Source organism: Perca fluviatilis, chromosome 21 (assembly GCF_010015445.1).
Source record: "Perca fluviatilis chromosome 21, GENO_Pfluv_1.0, whole genome shotgun sequence".
NCBI classification, from domain to species: domain Eukaryota; kingdom Metazoa; phylum Chordata; class Actinopteri; order Perciformes; family Percidae; genus Perca; species Perca fluviatilis.
Window position 1 is genome coordinate 17,891,769 of NC_053132.1, and position 18,077 is coordinate 17,909,845.

The window sequence follows — 18,077 nt, forward strand, 5'->3', positions numbered from 1 at the left end:
AGGAGGGGTTACGGAAAATAACGAACACGCGAGTTGTTGTCGAAAATCGTGTTAAAATGAGCGCATTCTAATCTCCCCAAAATAAAATGCTATCTGATGTTGTCACCACAGCTTCTTGTCAGTTAATTTAAATGAATTTTTATTTAACTATTTTAATTATAACTAACACTGTTAACACTCTACATGCATGCTTAGAGGAACTATTGATATTCAGCATAAACCCATGCAGTAACAGTTAAGTTGCTGTATTTAACTTAAATTCTGCAGTAGTGATAAAGTCAAAGAAGTATCCTTCAAGATTTTACATATCAAAGAACTGTTAAGCTATAATGTCATTTCCCCAGTGCTCACATTCACTCACTTCTCAAATGAAAATGGGTAATGTGCAGATTACATTGTTGTACCTTGTTTTGAGATGTAAATATTTCTTAAATAATCAGTTGTGGGTATTTCACATCAACAACTCTAAATGGAATTTGATTGCAATCTTATTCGCAGTTTTATTTTCATTTCATTTTATTCATGTTTTGTTTGAACTGTTCAACGCTGCCATGTAAAAATCACTCATACAATTATCTCCTGTACTTGTTATATCCTGACCTACTCTCAGCCTCATTCACTTACAGTAAACACAAATATTCTGGGAGGGAGGGAGTGATAGCACAAACAAAGGCTATTACAAATAAAATATATAAATAAACAACTGTATATTTCAAAATGTTCCATTGTTTAGGGACATACAGAGAAACACACATTTCATTTGTCAAAGGGGGATGTAGTAGTAGTATTTCCAATATTTGTGAATGCGTCCATGCACGTGAATATTCACAGGATGTCCTTTGCAAACAAACAACCACACAGAGAGATGTGCCAGTACAGGAAAGAGGTTGAAAAGGATATCCTCATAACTTACACTGTATTGGTCGACAAAATGGCATCCTATTCTTCATTCAATGAATATTTTATCTGGTACATAAGTTCATCTAAACAATAGTGTGTTTGTGTTTGTGTGTGTGTGTGTGTGTGTGTGTGTGTTTGTGTGTGTGTGTGTGTGTGTGTGTGCACGCGTGCGCATGATTTAGGTATGCAGAAGACATGTGCCCTCCTTTTCCGTTGGTGTGTTCCAGGATATGAAAATGTGTGGGCAAATATCCGGAACATCACTTCAATCGACCTCAATCCTCCAGGCTCTGTGAGGATGACGCGTAGGTACACTACAACCCTCCCCGCATCAGAGACACATTCAGTATTACATTGTTCATTGTTGATGCTGTGATCATGGCTCCATGCTCAGTGCTTGTTGATCTTGTAGCTGTTTCTTCAGGCTCTTATCCAGCAGTACCAGACTCTGTACAGCCAGACTCCGGCAATCTGCATCAGGGTCTCCTTCAGCCACATCTGGGGATATTAACACACACAAAAAAAGATAATTAGCAGCTTTAGCAGTGGTGACAAGAACGTCTACATTTCTCAGTATAATTACAAAAGGAAAATCAATCAAAATGCACACAATTCTGGCATTTTCTTTGCACATTTAACAATCTTACATGGGAGGAAAAACGGTCTCCTATGTCATTCAGCTCCATCACTGCAATGTAAAACTACTTTTATCCTCAAAGGGATAAAAGAACATCCAACTGTTGCTGAGCAACAATCACGTCATGGACGGTCCGTGTTGGACAGGACATCCTTGTTCCTCATCTACTTCCCAGAAAGGCTCAGTCCAGCTGTTCATGTGTTTGTGTGATCATGAATGTGTGTCACCATGGGGACATCCCTGACAGAATTACATTGTGCAGGTGCAGCCTCAGACCTTTGTGCATTTACAAGAATCATGTGCTTTAGGGTTAATCTATTATTAGTAACTAAAACAAGTTCTAAATTAAATGTGTGACAGAACTGGAATAAATGCTTTGCCTGACTTTCACATCATAAGGAGAGATTTTATTGAGATTTATTTCAAAGTTCCAAGAAAAGAACGCTTGGAACCCTTTCCACCTGCAATGAGTTGGGTTTTTTTTACCTGCCAGCCACGTTCTGGTCTCAAACAGCTGATCACTGAGGTCCACCAGCAGGTTTTGACTGGGCATACTCAGAAACACAGAGCAGACAGCGAAGAGGACGCCTCGTCTCACCATCCTTTAACAGACAGATTTCAGGTTTAAAGCTCAGACTGAAATAAGATAATAAAACATCCTGTCCATCCTGACATTATAGTCTATTCAGGTCTTTTGTTATTTTTTTGGCTGACTGTTTAGATTCTCCATTAACAACGTAAAAAAAAAAAAACATGTTGCTGGGAAGAAGCAATAGCCATACAGGAATACTACATTATGGTGCTGTAAACAACCACAAATAGCTTCCTCAGACTTTTTAACAGAGGTTACATCACTTAACTGTCTAAAACACCTACATGAATTATACTTACTGATCAACATGGTAGCGCACCGACCACACAAAGTCCAGTAAGGCACAACCCATCTGTGCAGCTATCTGAAAAGAAAAAAAAAAAGTCATTGGAATTCTATAGGGGTAGAGCTGGAAAATATTGTTATTCCAACTTATATTAGCTCATTGAAACATTATGATATTGTGTCAATGGCTTTTCCTGGTCTTAAAGTGCTCATTTTATGCTCATTTTCAGGTTCATAATTTTATTTAGAGGTTATATCAAATAGGTTTACATGGTTTAATTTTCGAAAACCACTATATTTTTGTCGTACTGCACATTGCTGCAGCTCCTCTTTTCACCCTGTGTGTTGAGCTCTCTGTTTTAGCTACAGAGTGAGGCATCACACTTCTGTTCCATCTTTGTTGGGAGTCGCACATGCTCAGTAGCTCGGTAAGGACTACCAGAAGTAGAGTAAGAGGGCGTGCCATGCTAGCAGCTAGGTGAGCATTATAACGTGTGTTACAAAGTGACGCACGTTTGTCACAGAAGTAAAGGCTGGACTACAATAGAGCTGTTTGGAGCAGTTTGTGAACAGAGTTTTCTGGTGGAGATGCTAAGTCCCTTTGGGTGGATTTTGGGCTTTTTCACTTTGTAAACCTATAACATGCACAAAAAAAGATATATAACACAATAAAGGAAAGGGGAAAAATCCAAAAAGCATAATATGAGTACTTTAAAGGATACAGCTTCTGAACTACAACTGTTCTGCCTGGCCATAAATGATGTAAAAGCTCTACATTGAGATGATGTCACACGTTAGCATGGATAAAATTACCGGTGCATTGATGGCCAGATGCATGAAGAGGCCCAAGGTGTGGATCAACCTGCCCAGTACAAGATGGTCACCGCCCAACAGGTCAAAGGTCACCTGAGGCCTGGAAGAAAGGTATTACATTGCAGTTTTAAAATGTTCAATTGTGCACTTTAGTATACAGAAAATGTGGGGGTTTAGCTTTTAAATTTGCATAAAATAACATACTTGTCATAATTGCTGAGCAGAGGAAAAAAGAAATGTCCAGCAACAGGGGCATAACGGTTAGGGGTGGCTTCAGCTGGAGGTTGTGTGGCACCCTGTAGCACAAGAGAAATGACTGAAAAGCTTAACGTTGCAGCGACGCAGACCGCAACAACTGTGATTGGTCCACTTGGCCGTGGCTTGGTTGTGTCGCATTTCCCCCTGCTCATTTCTGGGTTCTCTTTTCCATTAACAACACTAGTGCAGTGCCCGTTGAAAATGGTATGCCTGCTTGTAGAATTCTTCAAAACCAAATTGAACCCCAAAATTACTTACAGAAGGACCCCAAACCACCTAATATGCAACTCCACTGTATAGCCTACTACTAACTTACAGTGTAAGCTACTTTTACGTCAGAGGAAGACATTGTACTATTGTATTTAGTACCTAACTGTATTTAGTACCTGACAGAGAACGTTGCAGATTCTGAATGTAATCACAAAATATCACAATGAAAATGTGGAGTAATCAGACATTATCATCAACCACCAGAACCGGACTGTGATTGTGTGTGTGTGTGAGAGAGAGAGAGAGAGAGAGAGAGAGAGAGAGACGTCTTGTGTCGTATGATTGTTAAGGAATTTAACATTTCAGCAGAGGTGTTCATTTCCATACAGGTTTAGTGGCTTGACGGTTAACGGTGAAGTATGGATTAGATTTGCGGGGGTATTTTGGCGACGGTAATATTAGTGTTGAAGCCTAAGTTAATTAACCCGAGGGCGAGTCCGATGAAAACTGATGTGTCTGCCCGGTTCAGCTCTGAGATTTTCTTGCATTGCACAGTGCTGTGAAGGAATAATCTTCGAGATTACGTTATGTTCTGCCAGCTCACAGCAACTCAAGAATAGCAGGAACAGAGTCCCCCCCCCCGCTGTTGTAAAGCGTTCTGCATGTGGCGTCTGCGTGTGATGTGCAGGTTACCTTCCCCCCCCAAACATGGACACACATACATACAGATACTTCTCGCTGCCACTTGTTGTCTGTAACTGGTTGTGCTTTGCACGTGTGGGATTCTGAAACGTCCTTAACCCATGTGTTGACTTCGGGTCAAATTGACCCGTTTTTAATTTTTGTTTAATATCATAAAATATAGGAGTAGAAATAAGCACTGAAAATGTGTAGAAGAAAAATTGTACAATTTAAAACGTTGGAAAAAGCAAATACAAACGTCAAAAATGTTGGAAAACAATTTGGGAATTGTCGTTTGTTTATTCAAAGTCAAAGACAGTCCAAAGTAGTGCTACTTTGCACATTTTTTTGGGTCTGAGGTGTATGTCACATTTTAGCTGCCAAAGCTCCGCTGCTCTCTGGTTCTCAGTGTGAGCGGGGGAGTGGCTAGCGGCTACAGCAGCAAAAGCCAATGTGTGCTTCTTTTACCGATATATATTTAACGATATCTTTTGCATTTCTAATCCAAACAACGTCAAACTTGGCACCGCACTTACTCATGCCCGTAACAAGACACCATCGGACTAACGGTTCGAGAAATATGCGCATAACACACAGACAGACAGACGTTCCTGCAATTTATAGATAGATGAAATCAAGGAGAGGGTTAACTTTTCCTGCTACAGCTTTCCCACCGTGGTCACAAAGCACAGGGGAGACACTTTGTTTCTCCGTCTACGCCTCCAGAGCTGGTACTTGCTCCAAAGCTAATCCCACCCACTCTCTCACCCGCTCTACCACACACTCCCAAGCAAACACACATGCCGGCTCTGCTATTCTCTTAAAGAGTTACACTAGGACGATGTCGATACCAGCGCATAAGTATAAACCTCAGGCCACTTACGTAGGCTATGGCGTAAACTCTGACGGAGCCCACGCAGAACCATATATCCCGCTCTAGGGGTAAGCCTTCACTCAAATACTAAAAAGGGAGATGAAAATATCGGTCTATTTTAACCTTTCTGAGGCGTTTTGTCTTGCTTTGAATCCGCTTCTCTACTACTTGTCGCCAGTGCACCGGGTTGTCACCAGGGTACAGAGTCAAATCCATGCTGGCAGCAATACCCATAGATGGATTTCTCTTTTCATCGATTGGCTTAGAGAGCTCCTGCGCTGCCAGAGCAAGGACCTGAGAAACCAAAAACAAGAACAGCCTCATGATTACACTCAAAAGAGTTTCTAAAAGTTTCTTTAGTGAAGGCACACAGGCACTACAAAAAAAAACCTGTTGTTTTCACCTCCAAGATATCGAGCCGCTGGCGAAGACTGTAGTTCAAGGAGTAAAACTCTGTGGTCAAATACTGAGTCACCTATCACGGAAAGCAAAGAGAAAAAAAGCAGAATGCATGCTCTAAAATGGCAATAAAGCTGTGTGGTAATGAACAGAAATTTTGATTTGAAAAGGTAAACCGTGAAGAAATTAAGGTGAAGCTCATACAGGGATACTGTCAGTGACGGTGAGCGCCACCATGGTCGCCTGTCTGAGACTCAGGAAGCTATTTATGCTGTATTTATCCTCCATGTGAAGAAGCACTTTGGTCAGCTGGACACTGATCTGAACAAACAAACAAACAAATGGTAAGGTAAGGAACAACACCTTCTGTCACTGTGTCAGTTTTATAATAAAGGCCAAATAAGGGCCACATCTTTACAGGAAACTGAACCACAATGTTCTAATTGTATTTAAAAAGCTAAATATATGAGCAGTACTTTGAAGCGTAATTTTAGAAATGAATGAACCTGAAGCATTGGATAGTTCTGTCGTGTGTTGCTGTCATACCTCTCTGGTTGCAAAAACGTTCTTCCTCACTAAACCCTCAGCGGCTCTCAAACTGAGCTCCACACGCACCGCGTCCTCAGAGGAAATTAAAGCTGGATGACAGATAAGAAATTCTTAGAGCTGGAGCTAGCAGCACAGCATTTAAATAGGACGTGATCGGTAAGGTAGAATAAATATGATCTGTGGAGCCATACTTTCCAGGCAGTCTCGTAGGTAGCGGGGTGGGGGTGCTTCCATTTTTTCCTGATCGCCAGACATATCGTACGGCGTGAGCTCATCGTCGCTGCACCAGTAAGACTTGGAGTTAACAAAAACACTCCCCACACATACATTTAGTATAACAGACAAGAGCTAATACTTACCTGTCCAGGTCGGAGTCTGGCTCAGTGTTTGACTTATTTTGAGACGATACATTGTGAGTAAATGGAGTTGTTTCACCAGTCTCTGGAGGAGAATCAACTCTGCAGATGACAGACCTTCTCTTAAATACAAGCAATGCCTACAAATATATATTGACTACATTTCATGGGAACTGGCCCGTTGTTTAAACATAGTCGTTAAGTAATCAGAATATTACTGGCAGTGTGTGTCCTTGGGAGTTCATTTTCTTCATTTAACACGCTATAAAACAGACTGCGGATTCTTACATTTTGTAGTAGATGTAGCTAAATTTATATTTTAGCAGAGACATATCACCCACAACCTATATAAATAGGGATAGTAATGCTTGGTAGTTCATAGTGGTAAGTTTAAAACAACTTACCACTATGAACTACCAAGCATTACATTTTGTGTATAAATCTTACACAAAACTGCCAGACTTGGTTGCATATCAGTTAAGATTCCTCCAAATTGTAACATTTACAGAGATGTAGACACTTACCCGTTCGCAGGCTCAGCCTCTGGCTCATCACCAGCAATGGGAGTCATCAGAGAGAGCAGCTCTTGACTTTCCTCGTCCTGATCATACTACAACACATACACACTACAAACTCAGACACAGGTTTCAAACGGTATTTCAGTCAAGTGATAAGTCAAATACGTTGAAGCCAATTAGGCCGACGAGCATTGTATCTTGCAATTAACACATTGTTTGTACCTCAAACTTGAGCTTAGTGTTATTGATATCCATGCGAGAGCTCAGGCACTCTCCCACCACCATGCCCATACGCCTGATACGCACCAAGCTGCTGTCCAGGTGGCTCTGCATGCCGCCCAGCATACACTGAAGTAACTCTGAGAGAGAGGAGGCACACAGAGAGAGGAGAGCTGAAAGCAACACGCATCATAGGACCATTTTATAGAGTGTGTGATACAAGCATGTGGAGCCATGATCACTTCTATTTTGACTGTTGGTTTACTGAGTGATTGGAGGCATCAAACGCTGTCTGTACCTGAGCGTAGCTCCTGTAGCTCAGAGTCTCTCAGCAGACTCACACTCAGCAGTAGAGCCTTGCTGACGTACAGCTGCTGCTCCAGAGGTGTGTGCTTCACTGCACTGGGGTTAGCCCAGGCCTGGGACACAGACCGTAACACCTGAGAACGAACACACACACGAACACACACACACACACACACACACACACACACACACACACACACACACACACACACACACACACACACACACACACACACACACGTCATGATCATCAATATAAATATATATACACATGACCTCATTTGGCTGGTGAACATCCTAATGCACTCACCTGGATGAGCAGTGGCCTTCGCTCCCTGTCTGCTGCGAGGTAACCCAGGACAATTCTCAAGACTTGAGTCTGAGAAAAAAAAACACATGCTTCATATATTTAATAATAATACATTTTATTTAAAGGCGCCTTTCTCAGCACTCAAGGACACCGTACAGGGATACATAGGACATTTAAAAACAGCAAAAAATAAAGAATACAACAACAATAACAACAACAGAAAGAGGCAGAGCAATTGACAAAACGTGGAATAGGCCATTTTAAACAGATGTGTTTTGAGTTGCAATTTGAAACGGGGGAATGAATCGATGTTTCTAAGTTGGGGTGGTAATGAATTCCAGAGACGGGGAGCAGAGCGGCTGAATGCTCTGCTCCCCATGGTGGTGAGACGGGCGGAGGGGACAGACAGGTGTATGGAGGAAGAGGATCTGAGGGAGCGGGAGGGAGTGGGACGCTGGAGGAGATCAGACAAATATGGGGGGGGGGGGCAAGGTTTTATAAGGATTTATAAGATTATATGATTTATTGTCAGGCTGCAAGTTATCTTCTTACCTCATACTTGTACTGCAGTAACAGCAGTTTATGAGTAATAACAAACTGGGCCTTTTTATTTGTCAACACTAGATTCCCAATGATCCTGCCCAAGGCATCAGGGCTGGAAAAAAAGAGGCAAGAGACTGGTGTTATTAAAGGCAGATAGAAAAGTGAGAGCTAAGAGGCCATATAAACTGCAAGCTGTTTGAATGTGACTGTCTCCACCTTACCTGCTGACAGCCTGCACCAGTCCAGTGAGCACGCTCTCCATCCATTGCTGTGGAACGTTCTCCAGCAGCTTCCAGCAAACCCTCTGCCACACCATGTCTGAGCGTGTGCACGCAGACAGCCGAGGAGCCATCACTGCCAGCACCAAACCTGTAGATAAAAAACCAAAATGCCAGAGGAGGATAAAAGGTTCTCGTGTCACTACCGACCCAGCAACTAACAACCAGGGGTCAATTAATTTCCTATAGAGTTGGAGGTAAACAGTGAATTGAATTTCATGGTTGATAGTTAGTTATGCCTATTGGTAATATTCTTGTTACATATTATTACCACTATGTCATTTCCACTGAACTCACCACTATGGCCCTGGATACACACTTTCCCAAGTGTCTGAGCCACGAAAGTCAAGGAGCAGTCTGTGCCATCTGTTAAAAATACAAGTCAGATACACAGACAGAATGAATTTGACATTATCGTTTTGATGTCACAACAATAAATCTTTGACATAAGCCACATGCTGTCATTATTGCAAAGAGTTTGAAAGAAGCAGTTCCCAGACCTTTGAGTGCTTGGCAGGTCCGCTCCAGGGCAGTGAGCATAGCTGTAGCCAGTAGTGGATGGTACTGCTGAGGAAGAAAAAGGGGCTTGTTTTTTGGATGTAACCTGTTGGCGGCAAGGTCCGGCAGCGCCACAATACGTCCCAGCAGAGTCTCTCGCAGCTGGGGGGAGTCAGAGGGACCTGTCTCCAGACAGTAGGACCACAGCAGCTCAGCGAGTCGACCGCTCTGAAGGAACTTCTCAGTGATGCTGACCAAGTGGTCCAGATTTGTGCTGGCTCTGTGGTGGAGAGGCAGTGAAATTAGGTAATTAGTGAATAGACAACATGATGAAAATGCCTTGTGTCTTCTAGCCAATACCACCCACCTTAGCTCTCCTATTCCCTCCATCAACACCAGCAGCGCCTGCTCTGGAGGGCCTTTTAGGAACAGGCCGTCCCATAACTCTGTTCGCTGGGCTGCGGTGAGGCTGCGGAACCAGTCAGCCTGTATGTTGCTGACAAGGAACTGAAGTGTACGGGTGAAGTGAGCTCTCCTGAACTCGGCCCGCTGAAATGAAGTGGTTCTACCCTCTGGTCCTTCATCCAAGTAAGAGTGGAGCGTTTGAAGAGTTGTGATAATGTCTTTGGTATCTGTGGATGTAGTGAAGGTCCGGAAACACTGGGCCACCGCTAGGCGAACCTCTGTATTCAGGGCAAGGGACTCCATCTTTAAAATGGTAACAACCTTGTTTTACCTCCTAAACAAAAACATGAAAAGGATATTTCACACTGAAACACCTGTGAACAGTTTCTACCAAGTTATGCATCTATCTCCACACAAAACAACACACAAGTCACCATTCTTAACAATTGAGTGTATTTTACAATTTTAAGGTTTGAAGTCAAGCTATAGGTTATGTAGGGGGTAATTTTATAATACATCCATGGGGTTAATGCCGAACAAGGTGTCCATTATCAGACATTAATGGACGACGTCATCCCTCTTTATTGGACAGCCTGTTTTCACCCAGACCGTGGTATAAATAATATCACACCAACACTTGCTGGATGTACAGCCTTCACTCATGCTAAGAAAAAGAACGTTAATTGTGTTTTTAGTCACAGCTAGCGTCAGCTATCAGTAACGTTACCGTTATGGCTCACTCAGACCACACACATCTCTCCCAACTGCGTTGCCTTTTGAATTAGCTAGAACTGTTAGCCTGTCAAAACTCATACGCACTTGTGCATTTGTATTAAACAAAACAGATGTATATGGCGGACATGATTTATAGTCACTGTGATATTAAAACGTTTCTATTCGTGAGGAAATTTTCATTTCCTACTGTCAGGTGTCGTTTTTAACATCCCGCGGTGTCCCTTCACCTCGCTCTGTTTGTGTGCTCTATCAAAATACGTTCGTTGTAAGAAAGAAGAAGAGGGAAGGTTCCGGGGACAGTCTGACCCGTGAGGCATTCAAGAAGCCAACGGTTTTTGTAACACTTCTGGATGCCTTTTACGTCATGATCAGTTGATCGCTTTTACATCAATTAACAAATAAACGAATCGGTCAATAATTCAGCATGTGCCAGTCTTTCATTGATTTAGTGTTTTTTTTTTTCTAAGTTAATCAAATGGATTCATTTTCTATTGCCTTTTCCATTAGGCCTATTATACTAATTTGCACAATTCGTAATTATTGATTTGTCAGCTGAATATTGATAACACAAGTGTCATGACACTAATTAACAGTTGAAAATAAATCTTACATAAATATTGCACCTTTATTGATCCCCCGGGAAAATTGTTTTTTGTAGCAGCAGTACAACATAAATAAGTACAGAGAATAATAGAAAGTAACAGAAATAAACAGTAAGAGGTACACAAACTAAAATAGAATAGAATGAAATAGAAACTATACAGTGTATTTAGAGATAAATCATCATCATCAACGTTTTTATTCCAGACTCAAGGTCCATTCAAAAGACACAGACATGACATACAACATACCTTAAAAACAAATAAAAACATATACAAAGAAATAAAAGCCAGAAGAAACAACAATACTACATTTCTATAAAAGACACTTATACCAGTGTTTCCATAGTGATGATTGGTATCATATGGCACTAAACCTAGGATTTACTAATAGCATAACAATGCTATTTTGGGAGACGTTCAGGCGACAAATGAATTTGTAGATGAGACTCCTCAACAATCCCTGGAAGGTGCTGACCCCTGCATTACAGAACAGGTCACTTGCACTAGAGCACCTAGGTTTTTTGAGCAGTATCCTCATACATTCATTCTAAGTCATTATAAGCAACCTTGAGCTTCTGCATGCTTGCCTTTTTGAACTTACTCCAAAAGGGAGCAGTATACAGAGGAGTACAATAAGCTTTAAACAGACTCATTTTGACATCATCCGTGCACATGTGGTATTTTCTTACCAATGTGTTAGCTTGGGCATATAATATGGGACGCTGCCTGAGTATATCCTCATCATCAGATAACTGATCTGTAATGCAGATATTTAATTTTATTACAGACACTCATCACTTGTCCTGATAGATAAAAGTCTGGAAAACAAATGTCTTTGTCCATTATTGTCCTACAAATCAAGACAGCACTTTTTTTACCATTATACAACACATCATATTTCACCCCATATTCAGAGCAGATATTCAGTAGCAACTGAAAACCAGCACTGCTGGGAGAGAAAATGGCCAAATCATCCGCATACATGAGATGATTTACCAAAGCGTTACCAATCATACAGCCTGTTTTACATCTTGTCAATTGGTTAGATAACTCATCCATGTACACGTTAAAGAGTGCTGGTGAGAGTAGCCCCCCCTGACGTACCCAATTACTTACCCCAAAGGAGGCAGAGACTGTATTACCCCATTTAACCTGCATATTCTGGTTGGCATACCAGTAAGCCAGAATTCTTATAATACTGTCAGGTGCGCCCCTTTGGCTCAGTTTTTCAAATAGCTTATAATGATTCACTCTATCAAAGGCCTTGGAAGCATCAATAAACCCAACTAGCATAGATGAATTCTGCCTTATGTACCCCTGTGTTGCCTCCTTCAAGGCATAAATACACAAATCAGTACCAAGCTTAGCTTTAAAGCCAAATTGATTGTCAGTGGTGCCAATATAAGGACATAGACGATCAAGCAGAATTCTTTCCAGTACTTTAGATATCACACTGGCTAGGGCTATCGGCCTATAATTATCCAAACTCCCAACCTTGCCAGCTTTGTCCTTGATGACAGGCACAAGAGTAACAGACAACATAGATTCAGGTAGCATGCCATGGGTCATAAATCCAGAAAAGCAAATAGCAAGCAGTACTGCCACCTTTGGGCTAGAAAACTTAAGGTGCTCTGCTGTAATATGGTCTGGCCCACTCGCTTTCTTATCCGATAACTGTGCTACGGCCTGGCAGACTTCACTGGAGGTGATTATCTCTGGATTACTGTTGACAATATTTGCCACTTTGTAGGAGTCACTTTTAACACAGTTAAATAAGGCAGAATAGTGTTGCCTCCACAGCTCCAGACACCCCCTCTATAGCACACGGAAGCAATGCATTGACCCTGTTTAGAGCTCTCACCTCCTTCCAGAAGCCAGTAACATCCTTACCCAGATGTTTCTCAGCCATAGAGTTAGCTTTCATAGCCTGTTCATGTTTACCAATGTAGCGGATGGCATATTTGAGTCTAGCGCTAGTACGCTTTTTATACTCAAGGGAAGGGCCAATTCTGGGTCTGCCTGCCTGCACCCATGCCTTAAATGCTACCTTAGCTTCTGCATGATGAGCCTCAACATGCTTGTTACAGCCAGGCTTAATGCTGTTTGTTTTTACAGGTAGAATAAGGTATGATCTACTAGCCTCACACATTGCACCCACAATACTGTCATACATGGCACAGAGGGTTTCACAGTGGGAGATATCATTACAGTTCACATCAGAGCACATAATAGCATTCCCTAGAAAAATCTCAGTTTTCATACAGTATGTCAAGAGATCATCATTTGTGAGTTTTGCCAAAACCAATTTAGCAGCTATCATTCACCCCCTGGGTCAACTCAGGGAGACTTTCCACATCAAGCTTCATAGCAAACGGCACATGGTCTGATATGGATGTCAGCAGTGCTAGTGCAGTGGTCAAGCCATGATGTTGTGTGCCAAGCTTCACTTGACATGGTAAAGTGAGTGGTGCTAGTAAAGTGACAATAGTGTGATTTATAGCAGCGCAAAGTCAACAGGTCTAAGTCAATTGCACACCAGACAAATATATGCTATAGTTAAGTAATGGAACTCAAGTGTTTTTATTAATAGAATAGAATAGAATAATGGTCACTATTAGGGGACAGAGGGTCTTCACCTCGGTCTTCTCTGGCAGTTGTGGGAGTTAATATAGTGTTGACAACTGGTAAATGTATTAACAACATTGTGACACTGGAGACGTGTGGTTAAGGGGCCATGCAGTACATATCCCCAACCAGCAGGTGGGGCTGATAGGTTGGAGGCCAAGGAATACCTCCAGGCTTTCTGTTAACTACACTGGCAGTGTCTCTCATGATCAGAAACAATCACATGGAGCTTGGACATGAAAGGGAAATAAATGGGCATTGCAGAAAATTGATTTGTTCCCTTCTCTCTGACAAACTTTTACACATATTTTCAGTTGGAATATATCCATTTGAGTTAAGGAACTGAAAACGTCAAATACTTATAAAAAAGGAAATCCCCTCAAGCATCACTTTTAATTCATAGTGACTTACCATCTGAACTGGTGACATGCATTAACACCTGGGGCTCATGTTAACAGCATGTATGGTCAAAACAAGCCTATATTCTACATGCAGACACAGTACAATGTAAAAACATGCAACATGTAGGACAAATGAGGCAACCAAACACAGAGCCATTTTATTCCATTTATTTTCTAATCTTACTTTCACTGCTTACCTTTAAATTGTTCTCTTTTTACAATGACAGAAATTATATTTCCCCAGTAACAATTAGGATTAGATCATTTGGGGATCTTCAAAAATAATATACAGCTGTAACCCATACTGTTATAATTTATACATTTATCTTTGAAAATAGGAATAAATTTAACTTTTACAATTTCTCTTTTCTACAATATTTCTCTTTTTATCTTCCCATGTCACATAATGGCAAGCCATGCACTACTCCAGTAGTGATGTTTGTGCCTTGAGCAAACTTTCTTTGGACACTGGAAGTGAGCGTGAGAGAGAAAAAGTTCCCAAAAAAAAATAACGACAATTCATATTTACAGTTTAGGTTTTCATCATTATGATTTAACAAACTGACAGTAACGTGGTCAGTGCTTCCCCCAGGGCTCATCATCAGGTTCGTTTCGAGGCAAAGTTTGAGACACAGAGGCACAGTGTTTAGACTAGCAGGCCGGGTTAGGTTTTCTTTCAGGGCAAACTCAAGAGTCTGTCGATTTATCAGAACAGTTACCAAAAGATAACAGACCCCGATGCATAAAATAATCAGTTTAAGTTGTAACATCTGTCTTTGGTCATTTTGAGAGCAAGAGTTAAAATGGAGAAACTTGGTGGTTAAAGTGCAGCTCTGCTAAAAAGGGAATGTTATATCAGCTCTGTCGTCTCACTGTCTAGTATTTCTGTTGCCGGTCCCAAATCTGTGAAACGCAGACACGTAAATATGAAGCACGGAGAGAATTAAGTGTAGTATAGCCTGCTGTGTTCAAGTGTCATCCCATTTCCTGTTTGTAATGCAAAAAAGGATTCATTACCATAAAGAATAATTATTAAATCTGTTGTGGCAAACCTCCTGTCACACTAAAAGGCAGGAAGCTGAACTCGGCAAAGCCTTGCTATGAGGTTTTAGGTGTTGACATTTCGAGGTCTCACAACTCCACTAATGGAAATTATAGCATATGATTTGTCAGTCAAAACATAGGTCACACGACTGAATCAGAGATAAACGATACAAATTGGCGTTTCCATGCAGGACCTGACTCCATCTGGGAAGACAACAGTAGAAACTGCCATTTGTCTAAAAATCACAACCCTGAGGAGGTCACAGCAACGTCAGCATTATGGAAGAGTGCCACGACCTCAACAAAACGACCACCCGAGCAGGTCACATTCAAGCTTTTTGCACACGATGGCGAGTCACCCAAAAGACAATGCTTTAAACATTTCTCCAAATTCAATTAAGTCTCCTCACAGATTCATTCGCTGTGAATTAATCTCCCCCTTTGTGAATTCAAAAATGTACAAAGATATATTCAGCAGAACACGTCACAGAGTGTGAGTTGTCGTTTGTGTCAAAATGATGAATAAATATCGGCATGTGATTTCAAACGAGGAAAAGAAAGAAAACGAAATACCAATAGATACTGTACACGCTACATGCTAGAGAAGAATACAGGCAGCTGTCTCTCAGCATAAGACAAGAAGAAGAAATGTTCTTTTTCTTCCGACTATAAAAATACCTAGAATCTAGAATGAGTGTAGAAAAAACTTTACATGTACAAGTCATTTACATCCAAGGCCATTTTTTTTCCCATTACCTACCTACCAGTGGCAGGTGAAGAAGAGCAATGACATAAAAGGTGAACAGGGTGAAAAATAGGAATTCTTCTTAGCATACTGGTGCAGGATGCCATGCTGTTTGGACAAAAAAAAAAAAAAAAAATACCCAACTAACATTCGACTAGAAATCCATCAAGAGGTCCGGTAGGTTTTTTTTATGTCCAGTTTCAGTCCAAAAGTAATGGCTGCGTTGTACCGATAAGCCCGGCATCAGTCCAAAAGCACTCCGTACATCTTCGAAAAAGCAGATGTTGCTTCAGCAGAGGAAATAAAGAGCAGGTTTGTTTTGTCTGCCCTCCACCATTCCACTTTCTTGCCAAGCATTATTGCTACCAAAGTCTGCCACGTCTCTTCAGTATTATATATCTGGTCTGAAAAAAACATTAAACTGGCCAATAGCAGGCAAAAAAAGATCATCTAAACTCCTGATGGCTGAAAAAAACCCTCATCTTAAGACATGGCTGCAAAATGTAGTTTGTAGTATTCTTAAATATTTCCAATTGATATATATGACATTAGTGAGTGGGATGTCTGCAGCCCACACTATCATACAGGCTTTAAACTATCTTATGATTTGATCCCTTCACAATACATGTTTTTTCTATATAAAAAAACAACAACAAAAAAACAATAATGAAATCAAAACAAAACTTAGTGCAAAGTACAACCATTTGATTATTCACGTACAACTCAAATATCAGCATTTTTCTGTCTCAATAACATTTTTACCGAAAATAAATCACCTGTGCAGCTAGAAAAGTAAAAAAAAAAAAAAAAAAAAAAAAAAGAAAAAGGTCGGTTACCTGGATAAGCTTGCTCCTCATTACTTTCACTCAGCAAGAGAACACTGGGGTCAGGTGGGCTGTACTAAAAAAAATTCCCAGAATCACTCATCAGTTTCCCTTCATGCTTAGTTCAAGTGCCTGGAGAGTTTACAGAGTGAGCGTGTCAGTATGAGCAGGATGCATTTAGTCAGTTCCAGTACTCAGTCTGCACTTAGTGAGATATGTTTGGGTTATTTAAGATTTGTGCCAGGGAGTGATGGGAAATGTAGCATTTTTCTTCTACTTGAGGTTTCCAGCCCACCTGAGCTCCTGGACCCTGTTTCATTGTAAAACGAAAAAAGGAGATGAAGCAATTTATAAACCACACAGCTCCTTAATTTGGGACCAAGTTTTTCAAAACCTTAAAGTAACACCGCGCAAAAAAAAAAAAAGAAAGAAAAAACACACGCACACACACAAAAATCCCCCTCCAGGCGTTTCTCATCCTCTTCCCCTAGAAACGTCCCTCACTTGGGTTCACTGGAAAGACAGGTGAACTTTGTTAGAGGACAGAACACACGGTTATAGTGACGGGTAGGCGGCACTGCAAGCTTTAAACACATTAAAGACAAATTGAAAAAAGTGAAAACTGCTGCCCCAATCTCCTGCCCAGTGCTTCATACGGCTTTCTCACTTGTGAATAAAACACGATTCAGCGTGGTTCAGGAGATCACAACCCCCATACCACCACCGCCGTCGTCCCAGGTAACACGTCACAGACTGAATGGAGGCATGTATGGCATGCATAATTAATAAATACTTTGATCACCTTTCATTTAAGGCCTTTCGGTACTGTAGAATTGTCTGGTTTAGTTTTTTTTTTTAGCTTACATTGACACTGTTTTTGAGGGAAAGGGACAGGACGATTTTCTAACCCTTTGTGGTGCTGACCTCTTGTACACATTTAAACATTCACTCATTCAACAAGGGGAGACTCGGGTCCCTCTAGCCAAATACATGGAGGTCACAGGAACCCAAGTGTATTCAGGAGAGTTAACACATACACTCACAAAGAAGTACAGACTCCAGGGATATTAACTGAAATTTGCTTTTTTCCCCCCCCACTGACAGCAATTGACTTCTTAGAAATCTTAAATCCTTCTCTTTTTGGGGGGGGTGAGGAGTTGGATGAGTTGAGCGCGTGGTGTTTTCCTACCAAAGTGATGTCCAAATATTTTTTACATCCTCTCGGTAGTTTTCTTTTAGCCAAGTCTCCAGTATTTCTAACAGCCTGAGGAGTCACTGTGCACGGCCATCTGGCTGCACGGAGTCTATTTGACCTCAAGGATGGAGGGGTTGCACTCCATGATGGCCACAATGATCTTGTCAATGTAGTCCTGGAGTCTGTAGTTGATCTCCTCCTGTTTGTGGACAGCCTCCATCAACTAGAAACAGAGGAACAGAAGACAGTGGAGATAAAAGTGATAACACGGAATA

The 18,077-nt window shown here is 41.2% G+C and overlaps 2 protein-coding genes across 8 annotated transcripts in view; both read right to left on the reverse strand.

The window, feature by feature from the left end:
* Positions 1-475: 475 nt before the first annotated feature.
* On the reverse strand, positions 476-10,621 carry telo2 (TEL2, telomere maintenance 2, homolog (S. cerevisiae)). 3 transcript variants are annotated; one of them, XM_039789134.1, is made up of 21 exons: positions 10,554-10,621; positions 9,594-9,965; positions 9,229-9,506; positions 9,026-9,094; positions 8,672-8,819; positions 8,460-8,562; positions 7,908-7,976; positions 7,590-7,731; positions 7,295-7,431; positions 7,079-7,164; positions 6,558-6,656; positions 6,390-6,478; positions 6,196-6,287; positions 5,854-5,970; positions 5,654-5,725; positions 5,374-5,544; positions 3,432-3,523; positions 3,228-3,327; positions 2,429-2,493; positions 2,024-2,139; positions 476-1,398 (listed from the first exon to the last, which is right to left on the reverse strand). In XM_039789134.1, the coding sequence occupies exons 2-21, from the start codon at positions 9,932-9,934 to the stop codon at positions 1,277-1,279; spliced, it is 2,508 nt and encodes an 835-aa protein (XP_039645068.1). In that variant the 5' UTR covers positions 9,935-9,965; positions 10,554-10,621; the 3' UTR covers positions 476-1,276. The 3 variants fall into 3 exon arrangements, with proteins under 3 accessions (XP_039645068.1, XP_039645070.1, XP_039645069.1); XM_039789136.1 differs by having other exon boundaries at positions 10,451-10,602; XM_039789135.1 differs by having other exon boundaries at positions 10,359-10,602.
* Positions 10,622-14,146: 3,525 nt separating this feature from the next.
* The window catches only part of rab11fip3 (RAB11 family interacting protein 3 (class II)), a 30,301-nt gene continuing 26,370 nt past the window's right edge, over positions 14,147-18,077 (reverse strand). For all 5 annotated transcript variants that reach the window (XM_039787692.1, XM_039787691.1, XM_039787690.1 and 2 more), the window contains one exon: positions 14,147-18,025. In XM_039787692.1, the coding sequence (XP_039643626.1) occupies positions 17,912-18,025 (114 nt within the window). In that variant the 3' untranslated portion in view covers positions 14,147-17,911. The remainder of the gene's footprint in view (positions 18,026-18,077) is intronic.

Bases quoted from the DNA above. Each gene is read 5' to 3' on its own strand.
- telo2 (XM_039789134.1), bottom strand. From the start codon at position 9,934: ATGGAGTCCCTTGCCCTGAATACAGAGGTTCGCCTAGCGGTGGCCCAG. The intron at 9,507-9,593 runs GTGGGTGGTATT...TCTCCACCACAG, and splicing joins GAGGGAATAGGAGAGCTAAG to AGCCAGCACAAATCTGGACC. The intron at 5,726-5,853 runs GTATGAGCTTCA...TTTCCGTGATAG, and splicing joins CCGTCACTGACAGTATCCCT to GTGACTCAGTATTTGACCAC.